The sequence below is a fragment of the Enhydra lutris genome, unplaced genomic scaffold (genome assembly GCF_002288905.1).
Source record: "Enhydra lutris kenyoni isolate GAN:26980312 unplaced genomic scaffold, ASM228890v2 scaffoldscaffold21, whole genome shotgun sequence".
In the NCBI taxonomy this organism is placed as follows: Eukaryota; Metazoa; Chordata; class Mammalia; order Carnivora; family Mustelidae; genus Enhydra; species Enhydra lutris.
The window spans coordinates 27,255,881-27,282,227 of record NW_019154105.1 but is presented as its reverse complement, the minus strand read 5'-3'; the positions used below and the strand labels follow the sequence as shown (position 1 = coordinate 27,282,227).

Sequence of the window (26,347 nt, the reverse complement as noted above, 5' to 3'; positions counted from 1 at the left end):
GTGCATGTGCGTGCACGCACACACACACACAAACACACACTTTCTCAATGATGTGATAATCATTGCAAGTGTTGGATGCATAGCCTTTCAAATTTCAAATCTTGTAGCTCCACCATCCTTTATGCCCTTGGGGTCCTCTCCTGGGTCTTTGGCATCTGGCTGGCTGATGGGGAAGGAGAGAGAGAAGAGAATTGCTCAAGGGGTTTTCTTCCGGGTCATACCTGCAAGGGGCATATAGCACTTCCTTTCCCATTGACTGGAACTCTGCTGTATCGCTGCTGACTGCTGCCAACTGCTAGGGCGGCTGGGAGAAGTATTCTAGCTGTGCGCCCAGGAGGAACTGGAAAGATGGTTTGGTGAACACAGGGCAGTCTCTGTGCCTGGGAGCATACCACAGCCAGGAGTCCCTGGGTAAAGTCAGGCCTTGTGTCCCTGCAGTGGGTTCCAGAGGAAGGGAATTGCATTGACTTTTCTGTTTTGATTTTGCAGGCAAACACTTGTGATCAAAATCTTAGTCATTGCCTTGAGCTCATCGAACAAATTTCCAAAGTACAAGGACAGCTCTTTCGGATCCTCACCACGGCAGCCCAAGAAGGTGAGAATGGCCCATGTTTCCCCATCCGGTTCTGTCTTCTTTTGCTTCTGTCCTTGGTGCTCTCAGCGTATTGCTGAACTTCTCTCCCTGACCTGATTTGTGGGTTCTTTCAGGCGGACATTACGAGGGTGTGGAAATAATCAAATCGCGCCTTCTGCCTTGGCTGGAGGCCTCCTTTACTGCTGCTTCCCTGGGAAAACCTGTTGACAGCAGGGTGCCCTCTCTACAGGTAGGGATGCTAAAGGATCCCCTTTGACTTTCAGCACCCTGTTCAGGCTCCGGGAATGCAGACATATGTAAGCGATGACTTTTGCCTAGTGAGGGACTTAGCGCTACTTTGGACACAGGTCCAAAAAGTGAGGTTCTGTTTACAGTAGCATGTGGCATAATGGCTTCAGCTTTCTCTTCAAACAGACCTGCGTTCAACTCTCAGCTTTGCCTACCTCCCAGCGGTGTGACCTCAGACTAATCAACGAGCCTCTGCTTCCTCCGCTGGAAGAAGGGACTGGTGATGGTCTACATCTGGGACATTGCCCACGCTCAGCATTAAATAGGAACTTTGGAATGAAGATTAGTCCACACAGTCAGGGTACCACGGAGCCTCAGGAGAGACCATTAGATGGGGGAGAGCTCCAAATTCTAAAAGAGTGAAATGAAACGAATTGGAAACTTAGTTCTCAGAGACTGACAAAGAGTACCATCATTTGCTGTTGCTAGCGGGTGATTTCTGTGGGTTAGTGCCAAGTTTTAGACAGGTGAAGCCCAGACTGGAAAGAGAACATATACCTTGCTTAAGGCACTGATGTCATTAAACATTAGTAGCCTTGATTTTAAACAATTATATGGATTTCCATAAATTCTCAAATTAAAGCACATAGAGCAGTCTTTTCTTGTCAGTCTTAGGAGGACAGGGGCAAAAGGGTTCCTGCTTGGAGGTCACTGGGCACAATTCTGGCCACTCATCTTTGGTCCCGGGTCTGTCGTCTAACCTTCTGTGTCTCACTTGCCGAATGGAGACAATGCTTTTGCTGACCCACTAGGGCCATTTTGAGAATTAAATGTGATAAACATGCAAAAACAACTAACATAGGGTAAGCACTCCACAGACGTCAGTCGGTTTTAAGCAAATTTTTCTCTCCCAGGGATTTTTCACATGCTGCTTAGATTTTTACCCTATGGGTATTCTCCTGAGGATAAAGATATGGGATGATATTTCAATGGCTTTTTAAAAATGTGATGTATAATAAAAAATTGAAGTGTAATTTACTTGCAGTGAAATCCATAGGTCGATAAATGTGTATATCCGTGTAATTCACACCCTATTAACTTATAAGACATCTCCATCTCTCTAGAGCATCTCCTTGTGCCAATTCCCAGTCACCTACCCTTCCCCACCACAGGCAACCACTCTTCTGATTTTTATTGTTCTAGATTAATTTTGATTGCACTAGAACTGCATATATATGGAACAATGCATTTGTGTCCTTTTGCACCTGACTTCTTTTGCTCAGCATAATTGTGTTGCAACCCATCAAGCTGCTTCATGTATTCAAGACTCTTTTTGATTTGTATATCATTTCAGGACACATTTGATAAAGAGAAACATAAAGAGTCAGGTGTTCGGGATCGGGACATGCAACAACTAGACTCTGAGTTGACTTCGACTCGTAATCAACTCAACCAGGTTCAAGACGAGTAAGAGGAATGCAAGTTATCTTTTTCCAAAAAGAATTGTTTGTTCTTAATTTTTAAGTTTGAGAGGGGAATAATGGCTCATGAAAAATGTAGACATCTGCAAATAACTGTGTGTGTGTGTGTGTGTGTGTGTGTGTGAGAGAGAGAGAGAGAGAGAGAGAGAGAGTCAACAGATTAAGGAGCCGGTGTCTTTGAATCTGGGGATAAGATTTCTCTATTATAATAGATTACCTAAGACACTGGTCCCCTTGGTTCCATTCCTGGAGCTTCTTCTTCTCTAGAGGTCTATTATCAGCATATATATATATATATATATATAGAGAGAGAGAGAGAGAGAGAGAGAGATTGTTACATAAAAATCTTTTGAAAGAAAAATAAAATGCAAAATGGGGAAGGTTAGAGAAGGTCAGACAAAGAGTAAAATTAAGAGCAAGAGGAAGAGGCTACATCCATCTGACAGATGTGCTCCTTTAGGGGGTATAGACCCCTGTCTGAGAAGTCAGACTCTTTAAAGAATAAGCATTTCAAGATTTTGGAATAATTTGTAGATATAAAAAAGTATTTTAAAGAAGTCAGGCAATGCCAGGCAGCAGCAGCTATCAGTGGCATAGCCAGGGTAGCAAGCTCAAGGATTCACTGCAAAGAAAATCACAAGCCTTGGATTTGCACTTAAGGAAGATGGACAAATGTGTATGAAACTGCGTGCAGCCCAGCTAGCCCAAACCCATCAAACCCGTGTTTCCTAATTGGAGCCTTGCTCTGCTGCTCACATGTACAGGACAGCAAGGAACTCTTTGGTTAGGGCTTGTGATGGAATAAGGTGTGGCACGCTGCCTTGTTCTCTGATGAGATTTCCTTTTAAGGAAAGCATCTCTACAGACTTAGTTTTGCTTGATCATGAAGGTAACAAAAATTTCCTTCTTAAAATGCATACAACATACAGACATACAAAAGTGGTTGTGTCATAGCCAAGGAGGTTTAATGAGGCACAATCATTGCTAATTCAAAATGCATACAACAAAGACAAGGATAAAGGTGAAAATCACCTGTTATTTCATCCCTGTTAACATTCTGGTTTATTTTGCTCCAGACATTTTTCTTTGTGCATGCTTGCATGCGTAGACACACACACACACACACACACACACACACACAGAGTCACCTCCATACCCAACATTCATGTTGCAAGTGAAATCATTGTCAATGAACAGTTTTATGACTGCCAACAGTCAACATTTACAAATGTAATAAGCAAAAAAGCACAGCTCCTCTGAATTTCTGCAACTTACTTCAACTAATATCAGCTGATTCGGAAAGAGGTGAGGATAATTACATTTACCACTTCTTTTCTGGTTTACTATAGCCCTTTTCCTGTAAATATCTGGTGAATTCCAAGTTCAAACTACTGTTAGGGTTTTTTGTTTGTTTGTTTTTGCATTGTTTTGTTTTGTTTTGTTTTGGCCCTCTCCAAGAGTCTCCTTGGCCCCCCTCCTTCCTTAGACTGGCATCTAGAAGTAGAGGGAGGTTTGCATCTCATGAGGGATGCCTCAGGCTGGAGAGGAGGAACTTTTGGTCTTGTACTGCTCTATGGCTTCCTGCTCCTTCATTTCCAACTGGGCAGTAGAGTCTTGTGCCAAGGGGTGCTGATTTGTGGCTTGTCTGGTTAAATCTTCTGTAGAATTTGCTGGCAACTGCTGCTGGCCAGGCCCTTCTGTTTGCCACTAGCTGTGAGGCAGGGCTTTAAGACTTTGCTGGTTTTTGACTTCTATCAACACCAAAAGGAGCCAGGAATTCCTTTGTATCTCCCTCTCTTATCATTATGGCTCTGTAAATACCCATCAGGAACATCAGGGTTCAAGGAACCATGACTACATCGTTTTGTTAAAAAAAAAAAAATTATTTGGAAATAATTTCCAATGCAGAAAATTTGTAAGAATAGTACTAAGGACACCCATAGGCACTGTCATGTTCCTTTCACACTGTTTGCTTTATCATTCATGTGTACACTATCTAGATGCATCCTCCCCCTCTCCCCCCACCAAGCCATGTGCATCTCATTTGAAAGTTGCACAGAGGAAGGTATTTGCTCCTTTACCTTGGATTTCCTAGTTTCATTTGGTTTTCAACCCACCTATGGTTCTTATTTTTTTAAGGCATCACAAATGATGCTTTCTGTCCTCCACATTCTATAGTAGCTAAGTCTCTTCTTTCTTACTCTACTTGTCTTTAAAGTCAGGGTGCTACCGGCTGTGAAATGAGTGGCCCACTAAGGAGATTCCCCGTGTCTAACTTTGTGGAGACCAGATTGGTTTTGACTCAGTTCCGAAGGGGCAAATTCTATAGTGCTGAATGGGGATGGATCTGCCCAAGTTTGATGAATTCTCTGAAAGGAAGATGTCTAGATTTTATACTTGGGCTCTGGTTATGAATCCCACATGTCCTCATTTCCTATCTCCTATCTATTGGCAAGTCCAGTTGAATCTACCTGCTAAACTTCTCCCACCCTTGTCCTTTTCTTCCTATTCTACCTCCATCGTCCTAGTTCAAGGGCCTGATACCTGTTTCTTCAACCAGTTGTCTTCCAACTGACTTCCCTGCTTTCATTCTTGCTCTACTATAATCCATTTCACAAATAGAAATTAATAAAGGCAGACCCCGCCTTAAAAGCTGTTAGTAGCCTCCTTTCACACTTAGAAAAAAAAATTCTAAACTCCTTACCAGGACTCTCCAAAGTCCTGTGTGATCTGGCCCTACCTCCCTTTCCACCCTCATCTCATGCCAGGCTCTCCTCACCTAGTCTGTGGTCCCCTTCCTCACCTTGAAACCTTTGTGCTCTTTCAGAAACATGGCGGTCTCTCTCTCTGGTTCTTTGCCTCACTGCTTCTTTGTTATCTTTCAGGTCTCAGCTGAAATGTAACTTTCTCAGAGTCTTTCTGTGACCACGTATATTGAAAGGTCTTTCCTTACCCCAGCTCCGTAGTTCTCTTTTGCAGTGATCTGAGAAGAGCTCTTACCATAATTTGGAACTTGAAAAGATTGGTTTGCATGTTTCTGATCCACCAGACTAGAAGCCACAAAGGGTTACTATCTTGTATCTGCTATTCTGACACTGTTGTATCCCCAGCACCCAACATCATGCCTGACACATGGTATATCCTCAATGAATGAATAAATCCCTAATAAAAAATAAATAAAATACATTAACTTGCTTAAAATAATGCTTGGCACCTGAATGTGACTCTCTTTCTTCTCTCTGTATATCATTCAAGGGGTGCCAAATTAGCATGTATGTTTGGTTGTATGTACATGTGTTCACACATGAGTGTCATGTCTTAAGAGAAAAACACAACTATTCCTGTTCATACTCTCCTTCCTTACTTCTTATTTGCTTCTTTTAATTTTCTAGTTTTCTCATGACAAATATGTTAATTTTTTCCTCCATGTATACTTTTAAAAACCTGTAACATATTCACCTTTGAATTAAATCACAGCAATTTCCTCTTAATCGCCAGTAGCCCTATTATGAAGTTATTGCTACTTTGGCATTTTTTAAAAGACTTTAGACATTGTGTTCATTCATCACTACCACGTTCACAGGCACTATTTGAGATGCTGGGGATAAAAAGATAAGTAAAAAAATAATTCTTGCCCTTAAGTAGTTCACAGTGTATTTGTAGTGAGACTGTTAGTGTGAACCAAATGTTGGAGGCACTCCGGAGAAGGGGAGACTGCTTGAGACAGTCGGGGCAACAATTGCAAGACCACTCACAGGTTGTCTGCCTGTGAGGGGATGAGGAGGAGGAGGAGATGGGAAGGAACATTGGGTAATCACACCACCTCTTGTATTGCCTGATCGGCTGGGATCTGTGGGAACTTGGTAGGAATCCTGCTAGACCATTATTTCTCTATCTGCTTCACTGCCTAGGGGAGGACCCCAGTGTTTGACCTTCCATTCTTCCATCTAAAAGAAAGGAAGAAGACTAGTGTGAGTCTAGACAGCAACTGCACTCTCTCAGCCTCGGATGAAAGAACCTGGATAGTACAGGGAAGTAGGGTCCAAGAAGTCAAGAAACCTTTGCCCACCTATGATCTCTCACTGGACTAGGGCAACTTAATGGAGAACCACTGGTCTCCATCCAATGTCATCTACACATTCCCATTTCTTTTAAAATTTTAAATAGACTTAAAGAAATAATATGATTTGTTATGATTTGTCTACAATGAAGAGAGTCCTTGACACTGACAATGACCTAGCTATGTTGAAAATTCAGGAAAATCATGCTCAATAAATTATGGAAGTCAGAGGCATGAAATACTTGGTAGTCAAGTTTGACTTTGGAAGATTTTCTTTGTAGGTGGGCAAATAATTTTTTCTTTATATTTAGGAAGTCTGGGAAAATTAGGTCAAATGCAACTCTACAGTGTAAAGTAATGAGAATACTGCAGAAAATGGTATTAGGAATGGAGATTTTATAGGGAGAGGCAGCCTGAAGATTTAGTGTGATTAGAACAGATGAATTAGGAGAGAGAGAAGGAGGAAGGGAACAAGTTTCTTTGCCCTTTACATTCTAATGTTAGTAATTATTACATAAGCTCTTTGGTGGTAGCCACTTTGTAATGTCTTTGCGTTTGACCTTGAGAAAGAATGCCTGCATATTTTTTGCATACAAGCACAACATTAATATTTGCAATGGCATCTGATTGGATGCAGATGTCTCATAACTTGATCTTGTTTATGTTGAATTTATATCATATGCCAAAAGTTCCTGGGAGAACCTATGCCTTGATTTGGAAAGTCTGCCAATTTTGGAAAATCTGTCTTTAGTTACTGATTTCTCTTACAGTCTGGCTGAAACTGAAAAGACTCTTGAAGAAACCAAGAACAGATCGGCCATATCCCTTTTGGCTGCAGAGGAGGAAATAAATCAGCTAAAAAAGCAGTAAGGAAAAAAAAATGACAGGATTTTTGCAGCCTGCTGATTGATCTTTGAATTTAGCTTTTTGGTGCTCCATTAAAATACAAAAGAAGCTATTCACAAAGAGGAAAGGCAGAAATATTTTTATTAATTTTATAAAATTTTTTTCTTACCACAAGAACGTTAGCTATCTAGTATAGAAAAATTTCAAAGTACAACAGAGTATAAGAGGAACCCAATGACCCTTTCAAAATTCCAGAGCTAGTTCTTGTTACCATTTTGCAATTTCTTCCAATTGACCCATTAAAAATTGGACTTATTACTGTAAAAATCAGCATAAGTATACAATTTTGGACCCCATCTTTTCACTTAACATTGTTTTTCTCTAGTACTAAGAAAAAATACTGCAAAACCTGGTTTTAAATAGATGCATTGTGTTCTGTTATCTAGACATCTCCCTAATATTGAATAGTTACTTTGATACTGATTTTAAACATTGGAAATAACATTGTGATAATCATTGCAGCAAATGTTTAAATTTCAGATTATTCTCTAAATATAAATTTCTGGGAGGAGAACATAAACACATACTAGTTGACACACTATTAGTTTCAGATGTACAACATAGCGATTTGACAGCTCTCTACGTACCTTATTCTATGTTCATAAATGTGGCTACCGTCTGTCACCCTACAACTCCATTATGGTACGGGTGACTATATCCCCTATGCTGTCTCTTTTATTCCTATGACTTATTTCTTCCCTATGCAGAAGCCTATACCTCCCACTCCCCTTCGCCCCCTTTGCTCATCTCCCCATGCCTCCCCCTTCTGACAACCACCAGTTTGTTCTCTGTATTTATGGGTCTGTTTCTGCTTTTTGCTTATTGATTCGTTTGTTTTGTTTTCTTAAATTTCACATATTAGTGAAATCTTATGGCATTTGTCTTTCTCTTTCTGACTTATTACACTTAGAGTAACACCCTCTGGGTCCATCCATGTTGTCACAGATGGCAAGATCTAGTTCTTTTTTATAGCTGAGTAATATTCCATTGTATGTCTATGTGTGTGTGTGTGTGTGTGTGTGTGTGTGTGTGTGTGTATAGTGTGTGTGTAGACATATATATAAATATGTATGTCACACCATATCACATATACATATATCACATATTTATTCATCTATCAATGGACATGGGTTACTTATGGAAGCTTATTACCATCTTGGCTATCGTAAATAATGCTTCAATAAATACAGGGGTGTGCATATCTTTTCTAATTAATGTTTTTGTTTTCTTTGGATAAATACACAGTAGTGGAATTATTAGGTTTCAATATTTAATTTTTTGAGGAAACTCCATATCATTTTTCACAGTGGCTGCACCAATTTATATTCCCACCAACAGTGCACAAGGGTTTCCTTTTCCACATCCTCACCAACACTTGTTATTTCTTTCCAGCCATTCTGACAGGTATAAGATGCTATACCTTCATTGATCCTAATTTTGATTACCCCCCGACCAAATAAGCAAGTGGGAGTTGTATTCACACACACACACACACACACACACACACACACACACACACACAGTATCTTTTTGCTGCCTTCACACATGTTCCCTTGTTCTGATTTCTTCAGGAACACCCCAACATCGTAGCTGGGAGTACTGCTCTGTTGTCTACATCTCCCTCCCCTCTTACCATCATTTTCTTTTTCTCTCTCTCTCTTTAGTTTTATGTGCATTTATTCTATGCAAAATTTATTCCTGGGCCATAAATTTTTGTTTCTTCAATTTCTTCTGGGATATCTTTTTCTTCTGGGCAACCTCCTCTACTGGTTTAGGGACAGTCTGCTCTTTTTCAGCAACGGCCATCTCGATGTGGCAGGGAGAGCTCATGTAGGGGTTAATTCGGCCATGAGCCTTGTAAATTCTTTGTGACATCTTGGGGAACTTTGCTCACCTGGGTGTGCTCAGTGCCCAGAGAACTGACATCAAAACCCTTAAGTTCATCATGACTCTTGGCATTTTTAAGCATGCGCAGGGATAATTTAGCAGTCTTCACGGGCCATGGACCCTGTGTGCAGCCTCACTGTTTGCCCCGGGGCACACCTACCATCCCCACCAGTGTAGCGACGGGAGGGCACTCTGCTTCTGCGAAGCGATGTCCTTCAGATACTTGGTGGCTTTTCAGATCTGCATACCCTTGATGGCCTGGGGAGGCTCACGTGTGTTCTTAAAGTGAAAGTGAAGATTTGAACCTCTAGATTTGCATGATTTTGTATGGTTTTCTGGGTCACATGAATAGCGGGCCATTTTCAGAGGTCGTCTCAGTCTGCTTAGGGGAAGAGCTCTCACCATCATTTTTAACTCTTATTTCCTACTTGATAGACCTTCTCAAATTCTTTGACACTATAATTCAGTGATTTCTTATAGCAGCAATTCTGGTCTTTATCATTTCCAGTGCAGCGATTAATTCTGCTGTTGTGTTTTTAGCTTCTCTGTGTCCTTCTTAACCTTAGCCCTTACCTTTTCATCTTCCATCGTCCTTTTCATCACAGCACGTTCTCTTTGTGCGGCTTTGCTCCTGCTTTAGCTAGTCATGCCTCTCTGCATCTTTTTTTTTTTTTAAAGATTTTATTTATTGATTTGACACAGAGCGAGAGATCACAAGTAGGTGGAGAGGCAGGCAGAGAGAGAGGAGGAAGCAGGCTCCCTGCTGAGCAGAGAGCCGGATGCGGAGTTCAATCCCAGGACCCTGAGACCATGACCTGAGCTGAAGGCAGAGGCTTAACCCTCTAAGCCATTCAGGTGCCCTGCTTCTCTGCATCTTTATAAGGATGCCAGTTTATTTCCAAAGCTTTGTCTCTAGAATACATTATTTTTTTTACAAATTCACCCTTTGTCCTAGTACTGTGGATGTTATCCCATCTCCATTGTCATCCCCCTTCCCCCCCACCCCCAGCCATTCCATCTGTTCAGAGAATCAAAGAGCTAATGAAGATAGGAGATTGTATCTTTGGCCAGCTTCAGGACCTAGGTTTTGGAGGTCCAGTGCTTCCAGACTCTGTGCAGTTAGGATCAGCCTAATATAGAACAGCATGACTATAGGCCCACTCTGCTTTTGCTGAAGAATCTGCCTATGTATTCCTCTCTCAGGAGCCTTTTTCATGCAAGCTACAGACGTGGGGTGGCCCTCTGACCCTGGCAATTCTGCTCTTTTCTGATTGGTTTTTGTTCCTCCTGTGTTTTCATCAGAGTAGTCCAACACAGGAGTGGCATTGCTAAGTAGAGTAGCCTCTGTGTGTTAGGTATGCCAGTCGTTTCTAGTATCTTTCCTCCATCCTCCCCCCCTTTCTCTTTTCTTTCCTCAATTTTTGTTTTCTGTTCAGGCTTAAATCTCTTCAAATCCAGGAGGACTCCCGCCACCGAAACTTAGAACACAGAAGCACAGAGCATCGGTGTTCGGAGCCTAGAGCCTCAGAACCAAGGATCTCTGAGCAGAGGAGGCTGGATCAGCGAGGCATTGACAAGCGGGGTGCAGAGCAGCGGCCCGAAGTGATTTCCGATTATGAGAAACAGCTCCGAACGCTGAAGGACGAGATAGCGGTTTTGTCTGCTGAAAAATCTGCACTTCAAGGAAGGTCAGACACATTCTCACAGATCTTTTCCTTTAAGTGCTTTTTGGTAGTGGTAAAAGTGTGGCTTGGGGAAAAAAACCAAATGACCTCTTGCACCCAAACCCCCACAGTATGGGAAACTTAGAATTGCAGAGGGATTTTTTTCCTCTAACTGCACCCTTCCAGAGAGAGAAAATACCTCGTGGATTGTCAGCGCTTGGGCCCTAATTAACTTGGGGCTGACAAGGAAGCCCAAGGAATGAAACTGAGAGTTATGTGGCTTGAAAGCAGATTCAGGTGGGCCTGTCGTGCGTGCATGGTACCCGTGCTGGAAGAATGTTCCATAATAGGAGGGTCCTGTTCTCTGAGGCCTGGGAGTCCCCTCTCTGGGATGACCACCTGTCATTTTACTTTTTGATGGCGTGTGTGGGTGAGTGTTCTGTGACATCCCTTTCCACTGATGGACAGAATGTTAAGACAGGTCATTCGGAGTTCCATGAGGACAGAGCAGGATGTTTCTCTCAGAGCATTTTCCTTGTTCTTTTTACCACCCACCATCTCCCTCAGCCCCACAGCGAGCCCTGACCCAAGCTATCCAAGCCACTCCCATACCTGGTCCCCATTCCCCTAAATGCCACCTTAGCCTTGCATTCTGGGGAGTCATTCTGCCATGATCAGCTGGTACCAGCCTGTGCTGGCTCCCAAGATCTGATTCTGTGCATTTCTGCCTCACTCCAAGTTCAGTGTGATGTCACATTCACAGCTTGGGGTTGGCCGTGGTGACAGTATTTCTTGCACCATAGAAATTGTCGGACTACTGTCCAGGGCTGTCACCCTGCTCCACCTTCAAAGCGGGCCTCGCATTACCGTTTGCCTCGTAGTTTCTCCTCCACTTCCCTCCCTGGTGGCCCATTTCCTTTGATAATCTACCTTGTACTCGATAGCGATACTATTCAAGATACCGGGCTTTAAAATTCACCAAATCCTTGCGCATGTATTAGCTCACCGGATCTTTCATTCCCCACTCCCGCCCAGAAATCGGGTGAACCTGTCGCCGGTGAGAACTCGGGCTCTGGAGAGGAAAAATGAGTGCAAACGGTCCCACTGCCATAGAACGAGAACGCAGATCTTTCTCATGGTTGAGTGTTCATCCCGTTTTATACCCTAAAGCCTCTGTGATATGTTAGCACCCCAAGGCTGGGGTAGGAAATACTGAGAAGCTGATCTCTTTAACTCTGGCTTGCTGGTGGTGTTGCTTTAGTTTTCTGAGCCTCAGGTTCCTTGGCCTTAGAATGGCTAACAATGCATGTTGAGCTCCAAGGGCTGCTTCAAGGATAAGGTGAGGCACGAAGCCCCGCGCAGATAGAGAGCGCATGACCGTGTACTTGACGCCTGGTAAAGAGCTCGTGGGGGCAGCTGCTCCCCCTGGCGGGGAGCGGCTCATGGGTGTCCCTTGCCGTTCACATGGCCAGAAGCGAATCCCAGTGCTTCTCCGGCTGCTTCTTGCTTGCCAACAGGTCGGCCAGGAGCCGGACTCCCAGCCCTGGCCCTCGCAGCCGCAGCCACAGCCACAGCCACAGCCGCAGCCGCAGCCGCAGCCACAGCCGCAGCCGCAGCCGGTCCACCAGCCCCTCCACCGCCGTTGTGAAGATCAGGACCCCGTCGCCGAATCGCGCCAAAATGTCCAACGTGGCACGCAAGGCTGCCCTCCTGTCCCGGTTCAGCGACGCCTATTCCCAGGCCCGCCTGGACGCGCAGTGCCTGCTTCGGCGCTGCATTGACAAAGCCGAGACTGTGCAGAGGATTATCTACATCGCCACCGTGGTAGGTGACGCCGGTGCGCTGCCCCTTGGAGGGCGGGGGCGGGGTGGGCAGCGGGGAGAAGGTGCTGCGTAAACCGGACCCTACAGCCTGAAGGAACAGCCTGGGCCTGAGGTCACAGAGGGAGGGTGGGTTCTCCATTTGCTTGCTTGTTCGTTCGTTCCTTCGTTCGTTCGTTCGTTCCTTCCTTTCTTCCTCCTCTCCTTCCTCCCCCCACCTTCCTCTTGTCCTTCCTCCCTCCCTCCCTCCCTCCCTTCCTTCCTCCCATTACAAATATTTGGGATGGCTAATTTTTCACAGTCAAGAACTCTTCATATATATCAATACTTATACAGCCCAGGCATTTGTTGAAGAAGTATCCGTAAATATAAGATTATCTCAAATGAATATAAACTATGAATATAATATAATGAATATAAACTATGAATATAAAGTATGTTGATTTGCACCAGTCTTCCAACTGATTTCCTTTCCTTCTCAAATCAGAAGGCTGACTTGTGTTATCTCTTCTGTCTATTGAACTAAGAGTAGTTACTAAAACTTTTAGGACATGAGGAACTTGAGGATGGCAGATTAAAAGGGCTCATATAGAATCCTTAGTTCTCAAAGCAAAGGTATTTGTTCTGTGGGTACCTTACTGAGATAGTAAGGGTCCGTTATGAGAAATGAGAAAAACAGTTAATATTTAAAAACAAAAGGAAACACTGGCATGAGAGCAGAATTATCGGAGTCTACTGAGCGTTATCCTGTATTATTAATTTATTTCAGGAGTCCTCAAACTATGACCTGAGGGCCAGATCTTGTCCTGGCCTGTTATTTCTAAGGAAAATACCACCTAAGAGCTAAGAATATAAGAATGGTTTTACATTTTTAGAAGAGTGTAAAAAAAAATGTGACAAAAGACTATGTATTTTAGGCAAGCCTTAAACGTTTAATCTCTGGCTCTTTACAGAAAAAAGTTTGCCAACCGTGGTTCATTTCATTAAGAAGTTGGTGAAGGTTCTGTAAGCTTAACGGCCATGTCTCTCATGCGTAACTGAGTTTGCTTGGTGCCTAGTACATAACAGGCATTAATAAATGTTTGTTGAATCAATATACACCAGGAAACTTGTCAGATACTTGATATGTGTCTTTATAACATAAACACAAATTGATAATTTCATTTCATTGATAATATGACATTGTGGTGGGATCATAGCATCAACAAGCACTTAAAAAAATGTATTTACTTATCTGAGTGAGAAAGAGAAAGGGCACTGGGAGAGAAGCAGACTCTGCTAAGCACAGAGCCCTGCATGGGGCTCGATCCCATGACCCTGAGATCATGATCTGAGCCGAAATCAAGGTTCTGGCACTTAACCAGCTGAGCCACCCAGGCGCCCCCTAATCAGCACTTTTTAGGTGTTTATTTAACCACAGACGATCTGTTTCCTTGAACCTCTGCACTGTGCTGCCTCTCGAACTTGAGGTTACTAGAACAATGATCAACTGTCTTGAAATAGGTGAACATGCATAGTCACAGATGTATTTATGTACTTTTCAAAATTGAGGTATATATTTTCTCCCAGATTAAAATTAGTTTTGATCAACTGTATTTAATGTTCAGAAGACCCACATGATGTTGAATTTTTGGTGGGTATTCTTCCTTCGTCTCTTGCTTTGGATTTCTTTACTCCCCTTCTTCTACCTAATAAATTGGCTGCATTTTTACGTGCAGGAGGCATTCCATGTAGCTAAGATGGCATTCAGACATTTCAAGATCCGTGTGAGGAAATCGTTGACACCGTCTCTCGCGGGGTCGAATAACTTTGAAGATGCTGTCTCGGATTATGTCATTTGTCATCTCGATCTATATGATTCCCAAAGCAGTGTTAACGTAAGTGTTGGGTCTCTTAGCAGGACTGGTGTGCTGCGGCTGCTCTTTCCAAGGAAGACCAATAACTCAGAAATCCACCCAGTGTTCAGGATTGCTTTTATGGGACGGGATAGCAGAAATGAGCAGCGGCCAACTGACTTTGTAGAACTGGTCATTATTGGCTCTTTCTTAGACTTTTATGGGGAAAAAAATAGTCTGACCTTTATAGTTCTAGTCTTTGGATGGGTTCTTAAGACTGGAGCTAGAATACCATAGGGCTTAAGAGCAATGGCTTTGGGGAAGGTCGGTGTAGACTTGCACCCTGGCTGTGCCACATCCTAGCTGTCTGACCTTGCACATTTACTTCACCTGTTTGTGCTACAGTTTTCCAGCCTTTACATGGGAGCCACAATGGCCATGAACCCATCAAGAGTTCTTGAGAGGATTAAGTGAAAAACAAGCAAGTAATTTGCTTAGCATAAGACTTGGCACATAACAAACACCCAATAAGTCCAAGCTATTATAACTGCTGTTATTCTAGACTAGGAACAAGTTGGCACTTCCTGTACTTGCCCGGAATAGAAAATAGAGGAAATAATGAATAAAAGCCACTCAGTGTATTTGGTTTTAGTTTGGTGGGGGTGGGGGAGAGACTCTCTTGGCCTTTAGTACGCCATTTGTCCTCTACATCATCTTTCCTCTTTCCCCATTAGGGACTCTTTCTCCTCTAGTACGTGTGCAGCTTTCCTAGTTTACAAACTAGTTTCCTAGTTTACAGTATCTTCACCCATGTGCTCTTTCTCTGCCCCAACCTCCCCGACCCATCATAACCCCCTTTGGATGTCAGAGCTTCTTGTCACAGGTTGGTAACAAGGGGATGCCCTCTATTTGTTTTCCAGGATGTGATCCGAGCCATGAATGTCAATCCCAAGATTTCATTTCCTCCTGAAGTTGACTTTTGCCTGCTCAGCAACTTCATCCAGGAGATATGTTGCATTGCCTTTGCCATGCAGGCTTTAGACCCACCCCTAGATATTGCATTTGGGGCGGATGGAGAAATTTTTAATGATTGCAAGTAAGAGACATAAGAGCACAAGCTAAGGGATTTTTGTGTGTGTTTTTTTTTTTTTTTTTTTAACAATAAATAACCTTTTTTCTATTGCCTGGAAGCAATTTAGGAAAAAGAGCTCTGGGTGGGGAAATCAACAGACATGAGCTGACTTCCGGTCCCTGCCATGTGCTTCTCTGTGCCACAGGGCAGACGCCACAGGGCAGACCCCTCTTGTGGGCTCGTTCTCTTTCCCAGTCAAATGTGATTCAGAGGTGATGTTATCATTTCCGCTGACTATATTGGTCTTGGGGAGAGCTAATGAGTACCCGGAACCTGTCTGGAACACTAAGAAAAGGGGCTGCCCTGAAAACACTCAGAAAAGGAACACGAATGTGTATTCCTTTTTACTGGTTTCTACTGCAGTATTTCGGCTGGGTGTCTCCAAGTAGGGCACAGAGATATATCGCTTGTGTCAGAATTACTCAAGTCTTGTTAAAAAGGCAGGCTCCTGGATCACACCCCATGCTATTTTATGCAGCGGGTTTGGAGTGGGGCTGAAGAATCTGCCATTTAACAAACACCCAGGTGTTCCTTGTGCACACCAGCATTTGAGACTCACCACTGGGACAATTGGATTTCTATCAGCTTTTACATGGTAGATATTTCCTATATAAATTAGAAGAAATTAAATTAAAACATTTTACTGAAACTTTATGGGATCTTATGATACAGCTGGAGGTTACTGGGAGGAGGCCAAGCTAGTGGTTAAGAACACTGTGAAGCTTGAGGCTCTGGCATCAAGCTGCTTGGGTTCAAATCCCAGCTCTCCCACCAATTAGCTCTGTAACCTGGGGCATGCTACTTAATTTTTCTGTTCCTTAGTTCCCTCTCTGTCAGATGGGGGAAATAATAATACCTATTTCCTGGGTCTGGAGAAGGTTAGTTGAACTCATTCAGGGAAAGTACTTAGGACACTGCTTGGCATGGGGACGCCTGGGTGCCTCAGTTGGTTAAGCGGCTGCCTTCAGCTCTGATTAAGACCTTGGGGTCCTGGGATTGGGTCCCACATTGGACTCCATGTTCATTGGGGAGTCTGCTTCTCTCTCTCTCTCTACTCCTCCTCCCTGCTTGTGCACTTTTTCTTTCTGTCTCATATAAATAAGTAAAATCTTTAAAAATAAAACAAAAAAGGACACTGCTTGGCATGTCGTGAGCACTCGGGGAATGTTAGCTCTTGGTCTTTGTTTAGATAGACGGTGGTGGCCCAATGTTCCTATGAGCTACTGATGACAGAGACTACATACCTTTCTTTTGCTTATCCAAATCACAATAATGGTGTTTCCAATGGCCTTCTAGCTTGCCATATTTTCCTGCCATTGCCCTGTTGCTGGTTTCTTTCAGATCATCGCTCCTAACACGTGTCCACTCATGGAAGAGCGGCTATTAGAACATTACACTGCAATTGACATTTTTTATTTCCTTACAGAGCATATTATTTTCATCCCTCTTCCCGTATTCCTTTCTCCATTGCAGAACACATAGAACCACTCAAAAATGTTCATGCACTTTAGTTTATGGAATCTGCACATTTCACAGACCTCTGGGGGTCTCCTGCTTCCGTGCCTTTAATCAGATAGAAGGTGTTGCTTTGTGGAGCAGTCTGTAACCTGTACCTCTGGAAGGCTGTGGAGCTGAAACTGGTTTTCCTAATAATGACTACTTGGTTCTACTTGGAGGATGTCACAGAACAAGTTTAACCCTTAAAAAAACAAAAACAAAAACAAAAAAAACCCTGGCAGCCTTTCACGTATTTGAAGCAATTCCTCATATCTTCCTACTTCTGGCCTCATGGCTTTGGGTTTTCCCATATAAAGGGGATTTGAGACTTCCTGATAGAGCAGTTTCTTTGGCCTGTGCTCCACGCTCTTTTGAGTATTCCTATTTGTGTCTATACTGAATGTAGTCCCCTGCTTTGAATGGAGCAGTTTAGAGAAACTAATATCCTTTCCATTCTTATTCTCTGTTAATCCAGCTAATTTGTACTAGTGTTTTCTGCTTTTTTTTTTCAGTTATATAACACTGTTGTTGAACATTTTGAGTTCAACTGAAACCTGTTGTTTACTTGTACCATGATTAAGTCTTTTATCACCTCTATCTGTGCAATTATATGCTTTTTGGACTCAATTACAGAACCTCATATGTATCCACACCACACTGTGTCTTATTAGATTCAGCTTATTGTTCCTGTCTGTTGAGCTATTTTTTAAAAGATTTTATTTATTTATTTGACAGAGAGAGAGGTTGCAAGTAGGCAGAGAGGCAGGCAGAAAGAGAGAGTGGGGGGAAGCAGGCTCCCTGCTGAGCAGAGAGCCCGATGTGGGGCTCGATCCCAGGACCCTGAGATCATGACCTGAGCTGAAGGCAGAGGCTTAGCTCCCTGAGCTACCCAGGCACCCCTGTTGAGCTTTTTCTTGATATTGTCATTTCTCTTCTCCTACCCATCCCTAGCCTTTGAGTGATTTACCTACAGTTCATGAAGGTCATTGGTGAACATGTTACTTATCAAAGGATTGAGAGAGAGCCGAATTCAAGGTTTTATTGACTCATTAGTTATTTCACTTTGGGGTATGATCATTGAACCAGTTTCTAACCCACCTACTTAAGTCTATCATCCACCTACATTTCTCTTATTTTGTCCACAAAGAGAGCATGAGAAATCTTTCAGGATACCTATAGGATTTCAGATGTCTCTGTCTCCTGTGTTTCCCTGAATGGTAACTTGTAATTCTGAGAAAGGAAGGAATGCTTTTAGCCTGATCTAGCTTGTTCTATGCGAGTCCATGTTGAGTCCTATCCCTGGTTGCTATTCTAAGAGCCCACAACCATCTCTTTGGTAACAGAATCAGGATCCATATTCATCTAGACTGAGCATAATAAAAAATGAAAACTTACACTGATGACCTCCAGTTATACTGCATCATAACTTAACCTTTATTTTGTTCTTTTGTGTGTTTAAAATAGGTACCGTCGCAGCTATGACTCTGATTTCACTGCTCCCTTGGTCCTCTATCACGTGTGGCCTGCTCTCATGGAGAATGACTGTGTCATTATGAAGGGAGAAGCTGTAACCAAGAGAGGGGCTTTTGTACGGTGGCCTTGCATAGTGACAATTCATCCCAAGTGTTTGATTCACAAGTTCGAGAACATTTATAAACCCAGAGATTCTATAGAGGAAGTCTAAAGTTGCTTGATAAGGTTTCATACAAAGGAGAGGAAACATACTGGTTGGGAAAGAAGAGATTCCTTTCTTTGATTCGTCCATGATTCTTCATAATTTCCTGGCAGTGACTTCTTTGTCTGTTGCTCTGTTTATAAGATGAAACTAGTCATATTTGCCTCCTCCATCTTAGAAATATGTTATTATAAAGGCAAAACTCTTTGAGCTTGTCTTATTGGAGGCCCTCTATGATTCTAAGCTTTGGGAAGTGATCAATTAACTTTCAGGAAGCAGTTGGCCAAATTTTTACTGACGATTATCCATGTTGGGAAACGATGAATGTGATGTTTTTCTCTCCTTGGTATGGTGTATAGGGAGGGGGGGAGGGATGAAAAAAGAAGGCAGAGGAGGTGGGGAGAGAGTGGCACATCAGTTTTGGAGGGTTACTTCCTGCGTGCAATGGTTGTAAAATGTTTTGAACGTGGTAAATAATTGAGCAGCCCTCAAAATGGAGTTGTAGCTACGAAAGTGTATTAATGTGTGTTGTGGTGGGGGCTGGGTGGCTACGGGGGCTTGGGTATTCCATGTAGTTCACACAATGGAGTTTTTATCCTACCCTTCCTAGAAAGAATTAAGTGAATTCTAAAGGGAAGCTCTTCAGTCCAGCGTAAAACCACCATCTGGGTTGGCTCAGATCCCGTTCTCTTTGAGTGAGAGAATAGAGAAGTGCTTCAATGGCATTTTTCCTAACATAAGGGAGAATAGGAGTAGAATATTTTAAAAGAACTTAAGGGTTTTTGCATCTTAAACATTCCACTATAGTGAATAGTATCTCAATAAATTATTTTGTACTATGAAAGTTGAACCTACAGAAATTGGGTTGGGTTGATCTGACAGCCACCATGGTCTATGATGAATGAACTCATAAAACATGCTGTTTGCTCCTGCAACTATAACTTTCTGTTAAGAAATTCTAATTGTGGACTCTCTGTAATGCAATTTGGAAGGGAGGGAGAGGAAATAGCCACTATTTGTATTTCCTACATCAAATAGGCATTTTAATTTCCTTCTTCCTCAGCTCAAACATATCACCAACGTTTTCCCCAGCTTAAACTCCTAAAACAAAATGTGAAAACCCTAAAAGGAAGTACTTGGAATAAAAGAAATAGTTGAATGAAGGGAAATTTGTAAGAAGGATTTTGCTAGTAAGATCTCTTTATAGTCAATATAGTTTTCTTATTCATTACTTTCATTAGTAGATGGGCAGCCATGTTGATTCCCTCTCTCCCTCCCTCATTCATTAATTCATTTCATCCAACAGTATTCATTTATTCAATAGTCACTTATGACTATTATGATTCAGCAATGAACAAAAGAGACCCAAATCCCTGCCCACATGGGGCTTATATTCTCTGACACTTACAAGCTTGAATGTAATTTCTAATGATTTACTCATCAAAATGAAATTCTAGCACCAAGACTTTGAGTATCCCAAAGTTCACTGTAATGGGGTTTTATCTGAGAAACACCCTGAAGTTATTGTCAAATATTGGGTAGCTGTAGGAACTGTAGTGAAGTGTGTGTCTCATGCTGACTGATGCCCAGTAATGGGCAAGTGTAATCGTATCAGGAAAACCTCCTACTCCATGGGATTGCATATTGTTTTAAGCCATGCGAGCTTTCACAAATTACTATTTCTCTCTCTCTCTCTTTAGTGGAATTCAGTGCGATCTGTAAGTCGATGTCGAAGCAGGAGTTTAAGCCCCGTCTGCCCCCGTAGCCGTATTGGTTTAAGCACGGTATATATCTAATAATTTTTATGTAAAGCATCTTATGGTTGACATTCTTATCTCCAACAGTCACCTCTACAAGAGGGGATTATAAGTCTATAGGTAGAAAGAGAACCTGTTGCAATAACCCCACACTGATTTTTATGCTACCTCGCTCTAAGAAATTTATCATTCTAGAAAGAAGGAAGTAGAGGTCATGTTTTCCTTACTTACTTCAAAGAATAATAGACTTTGCATATTTCGTAGTTTTATTTTTGTTTTGGAATGAAAATGGGAAAGAGATACAGTCTTCTGAACAGAGGACGGAGTGACCCAAACATAGGTCCTCGGTTTCTCTTCAACTTATTGCACGAGTTTCGAGAAATTGCTCAAATGGTCTAGATTCCAGTATTGTGTAAAGGGCATTGTAAGTATTAATTTTCCTCCACACTTCAAAGTAGGAAGAATAACATTGGTCTCCTTGTGTATTAGTTCTTGGGAGGATTACTAATACCTCTGTCAAAAAAAAAAAATAACAGCAAAAACATTTTTGAAAACCAAAAACATTATTATGCTTCACCACTGTCGATTTATTCTACAAATAATATTTAGTCAATGCCTTTTGAGTACAGGACTGGATCAAGACATCTGGACACCAAATTGGCTAGTAATTTGCTGTTCCTTCGAATAAAAATTCTTTAAATATTTGTTCAGTCTTATTTTAGGGAGAGTGGTGGAGGAGAACTGCAGTTGGCAGGGCTCCAGTTATCTGGAATTATCTCTAGTCATGCAACTCATGCCATAAACTTCTAAAACTTCCTCTGCAAAACAAAATAAAAAAACAACCACCCCCACCCTCCGTTAATAAGGTCTACTTCTCTCAGTTTAGTGAGCATCTATTACTTCAACATGCTCTTTAACAAATATCATTTCCTTTTCTAATGGATGCTAGATTTGCAGGGAGGGGACACAAACATGATGAAAACATGGTCTCTTCCCTGAATGGGTTTCAATATAGGAAGATCAACATGATTTCAACAAAGTCACTAAGTGTGGTATATGCCACCATCCATGCAAGAGGCATGAAGGACTATAGCCATAGAGGGGGTAGGGACTCTTTCTGGACTTGGTAGTGAGGAAGGGGTTCATGGGCAAGTTGGTACTTGATTTGGTTTTTTAGAATGGATGGAATTTCAATGAGCTGGGAAATTAAGGAGGAATATCCAGAAAAAGGAAATAGCCTGAGAATGGAAAAGGCATGTATCTGTCACAGATCTTTCCTCATAGAGATTTTAATATAACTGACATCCATATTCATGAATAAGTATTTATGGTGGGTAAAAGCAAAAGGATAGTGCATTTAATGGACTGAAAAGTAAAAAAGAAGTCTTGAGAATTTTATCCTGCAAGAACCTCAATCTCCTTATTCTAAGATGACATGGCTTACCAAAGAGCAGTATTAGACACCTCAAGCATTCACAGACAGGGCAAATTTTCCCTCTGGACTCTCACTGGAAGGCTTATTTATTGGTGGGCAGTGTCCCTCGAATAAAACCCTCATGCATGTTTCACACCCCTTCTCTTTTCTGCTTTGTGCCCAAGGAGAATCAAATAATTTAAACTTTAGATGAAAATAAAATACATTCTTTTTTTTTTTTTAAGTAGGTTCCACACCCAATGTGGAGCTTGAACTCATAAACCTGAGATCAAGGGTTGCATGCTCTACTGAGTGAGCCAGCCAGGTGCCCCTAAAATATATTATTAATGGTGAAGCCACTGCCCACTTTCTGGCCCTTTCCACTGTCCTTTCCTTACAGTGATTGGGTACACCTGCAAAATAAAATACAAATATTTTTAGTTAGTCTGGTTTTTGGCTTATGAGGTCTTGATGCATCCAGAACAGCTTTCATTTTTGTTAGTGTCTATTTAAAGTTTTTGAAAGCTCAGAGCAAGAATGTTGCTTGTAGTCAGTTATTTCTGAATCATAACAGGTGTCTAGGTATAGGCAGTGGATTTTGCTTAGTGAAAGCAAAGGTGAGATTTTTTAAATAAATTTTTTAATTTTTTAAATAATTTAAATTAAATTAAATTATAAATTTAATTAATGAAGTTATTTAATCAATAAATTAATAAATAATTTTCTTGTATATAAATATATAATAAATAATAAAATGATCATTATTAATAAATTAAATAAATTTAATTTAAATTTAAATTTAAATTTAAAATTAAATTAAAAAATTTAAAAACTTTTTCAGGTGCCTGGGTGGCTCAGTGGGTTAAAGCTTCTGCCTTCGGCTCAGGTCATGATCCCAGGGTCCTGGGATCGAGCCCCGCATTGGGCTCTCTGCTCAGTGGAGAGCCTGCTTCCCCCACCTGCCCTCTCTGCCTGTCTCTCTGCCTACTTGTGATCTCTGTCTGTCAAATAAATAAAATCTTAAAAAAAAGTTTTTTTTTTAAATTTTTAAAATAAAAATATTTTAAAACGTTTTTAAATAAAAAAATTGCTTTGAAAGCAAAGGTGAGATTTTCTGGAAAATGATTCTTTCCAGGGTTTTGGACACAGGACATGATTCATATAGAGATCTGATAGAGAGCGTTTGATCATTTTAGCTTTAATTGGGTAATCATACTACTATTAATAACTCTTTTCTGGAAAGTGTTGAATTCGACATGGCCACGGAGCACCCAATCTCAATGTCTTCAGCAACTATTAAAACAAACAAACAAACCAGCTTAGGCCACTGAGCCCAGATTTTATTGAATGACATGATTGAAACCACATTGAGGGCCCATTTACTTCAGGACGTATAAGAGGACTCGCATTGCTCAACCTCAGAGTTGACCATCATAGTTCTAAAGTGCCTCAGAACAACTATTTAGCTGGTTTTAGGAATAAAGCGTCAAAGGGATTCATTCTTTGAGCTCCATCTCCTGTGTCATTCACGTGACTCCTCTGTATTTTCCAGATATCTCGAAGCCGGAGCCCTTCTCCAATAAGATGCGGATTGCCGAGTAAGTGGGAAGGTTTAGATGGCTTTTTGATACCCTTCTTAACCCTCAGCCCCGTGCAGCAAAATGAATGTTTCTCCTCCCAGGGAACATCTCTGACCTCCACCTCACACCTTCATTTCTGGGCCCTTCCGTTGATGGTGCCCTAGCGGGTCCCTTGGGTGACATGGGAGGAGCCTCTGAGTGAGAGGTTTTATCGATGTAGACCCAGATCCGTCCCCCCACTTTCATTTAGGTCCTTCCAAAAGAGAGTCTAAGAAGGTGACCGTAATCAAGAACTCTTTGTTTTTTTCCCTAGGGTTTTAAAGCCAACAGACGTGTCCCTTTGCTACAGTACATCTGCACCAGCAACTTCCCCAGTGCCTGTCTCCTGTGCCTGCCTCAGAACTCACTTAAGATAATGTGAAAATGCAATTCTCTGTATCCCTCCACACGGAGAGTTAAATGTTTTGGCTTAGCATGTTTGTAACTTCAGATATATTGCATTTTATTTTATTTTAGAGATACAAATTCCATTACTTTGATAAAAACGATTGCATAGGTGTTTAGGATCATATTCATTTGAAGCAAAGTCCCTCAGGGTTTTCATCCTCAAATACTAGGCTCTTCTGTGGCAACTGTAGAAACTTAAGCGGAGGATATTTGCCAAGTGGAGTTCAAAAGACAGATTCAGTTTAGTTTACAGATGAATCATAAATGTTATAATTGCTGGTATTAGCTTAAGGCTTAGAAACAATATTGAGTGTTTTAATTTTCTTTTGTTTGGAAGACGGCCTTAATCCCAGGCTGGGGAATTTGTCCTAGTAGTGGTGACTTCAGGCTACACGTAGATGGCATTGATTTCAGAGAATCAAGTTCACTGACTGGCTTCTCTTTTCCTGATTTGAGACTGCCCTGTTTGGTTTAGTTGGGTACCAATGCCAAAGCTACTTACCTGAGGAAATGTTCTTGCTTCATAAATGGGGAGAAGTGATTTGGCTGGAAGCCAGCTTTAAGAGAAATGTTAATTACTTCGTGTTTAACTGGTGGGAATGTTTCATACAGTTTTAATGTACATGTTACATATAGAAACGACATGGACATGTGCTGTATCTGTTCCACCTAGTTGTTTGCAAATTCAGACCTCCTAAGAAGTGCATCTGACTAAAAATATCTAAGCTTGGGCCTTAAAACTAGGGGTACCATTTATTGATTTTTAAATTGACCCGCTATACCTTGATTTCTTTACTGTGAAGGACTGTTGAAAAAGTTCAGGTTTAATGTAATAACAGAACGTAGCTTTCCCAAGATAAGTGATGTTTTGCCTGCTCCCACCCCCCGCCCCCCACACTTTAATGTGGTCTTAGACATAAGACATGAATGACTGCTTTCTCTGTGTGCCTTTTGGAGAGAAACTCTGAATTGACCACAGCTTGGTCTGCATAAACTCGGTGCCTAAACTAGCACCTAATGCTTTTTAGGTGGAAAACAAAACAAAACAAGACAAACCCAAAGCAAGAACTTCTCTGAACCATCTTGTCCCTTGTGCTGGTAGCTAGAGATGAGGAGAGACCTCCTCCAGCCCTGTCCCTTAGGTCTAATGGTCACCAACTTCATTCTCAAATGTGAGGTTCATTTTTCTCCCTCTGTGTGTTTTTATGTAGTCATCGCATCGAGGCGAGGCAGCCTGCTGAAAGGAGGACTTGGTGTTTAGGTAGTTCCAGCTCTGGCTTGGTCATCAGTTGGCTGTGTGGCCTTGAACAAGTTGCTCCGCCTCTCTGAGTCTCAGTTTTATTTTAGAGTGTGTAGGTTGGATGAGATTAGTTGTTCTCTCAATGCTTGCAGATTCAGTGTTCCTTTATAACAAATGTTCTGGTTATTCTAAAATAAAATTCAATATCCATATGACCCAAATGCATATATACTTTTAAACAATGAGTATAGTATCCTAACTTTAGTACAAAGCAGAAAAAAGGAAAAGCAGTTTTTAATAACATGGGCTTCAGTCAGAAGGCTTCGGTCTTGCCATCCTAGATGATAAGATGAAATCATAGATGCTTACCCCTGTGTGTAGTCATGAGCTACAAATGCAGATCAATGAGCATTGTGTTGGCAATATCAAGAACAACATTGGATATGATATTCTGAAATGGAGCACAACTCCTGATAAAGTTTTGAACAAAATCTTAGTCATGACTTGATTTACATAGTAAGCACATTTCTGGAAAAGTCAGTGTATATTAAAACCATGCAACTATTACTTTATGTTTTTTTTTTTTTTTTTTTAAATCTCACTAAGCAATGAGAATTCATTTTTAGGAGTTGAACTGGGGAACACATGCCCTGACTTAGAAAATGTTGACACATAGCTCAGTTTATTTGCTCTATATCTTGTCTGGCCACTTGTCATTTCTCAGGTCTCTCATTTGAACTGTAACCACACAGGGAACAGTGGTGAAGAGTCTAGAATAATTTTTGGAAAGGATTCACAAAAGCAAAGGAGGTTGACCTGTACTCATCTGGGCATGCACCTTAACCTTAGTAACTTTGAAATATGAAAAACTCCTACTTTGTCAACTGGTAAATGTCAATTTCTGTATGATTGATTTAACATCTAATAATAAAATCAAGAAAAGGAGCACTTCTGTATCTGTAGGTTCTTTGCAATGAGATGCTTTCTTTCTAGATTCCCGAGTTGAGCAATAGCTTTTCCCCATCTCCATTCTGTAAGGTCTGAACCAGGGCCATGAGCTCATTCCATAAGTCTGAACCACACCCTTGCTCTGGCATTAACCCTTTGATTGCTGCAATTTTATGCTGTA

General features: G+C 41.6%; 1 protein-coding gene and 1 pseudogene across 1 annotated transcript in view; one reads left to right on the top strand and one right to left on the bottom strand.

Annotated features, from left to right (window-relative positions):
• The window catches only part of LOC111149118 (spermatogenesis associated 18), a 36,581-nt gene extending 12,537 nt beyond the window's left edge, over positions 1-24,044 (top strand). The window contains exons 2-13 of the mRNA XM_022506042.1: positions 490-595; positions 709-824; positions 2,178-2,290; positions 7,135-7,230; positions 10,594-10,845; positions 12,339-12,645; positions 14,360-14,518; positions 15,397-15,572; positions 18,570-18,693; positions 20,481-20,564; positions 23,504-23,549; positions 23,845-24,044. Coding sequence (XP_022361750.1) covers positions 490-595; positions 709-824; positions 2,178-2,290; positions 7,135-7,230; positions 10,594-10,845; positions 12,339-12,645; positions 14,360-14,518; positions 15,397-15,572; positions 18,570-18,693; positions 20,481-20,564; positions 23,504-23,549; positions 23,845-23,852 — 1,587 coding nt within the window. The 3' untranslated portion in view covers positions 23,853-24,044. The remainder of the gene's footprint in view (positions 1-489; positions 596-708; positions 825-2,177; positions 2,291-7,134; positions 7,231-10,593; positions 10,846-12,338; positions 12,646-14,359; positions 14,519-15,396; positions 15,573-18,569; positions 18,694-20,480; positions 20,565-23,503; positions 23,550-23,844) is intronic.
• LOC111149119 lies at positions 8,963-9,517 on the bottom strand (annotated as a pseudogene).
• Positions 24,045-26,347: the final 2,303 nt, after the last annotated feature.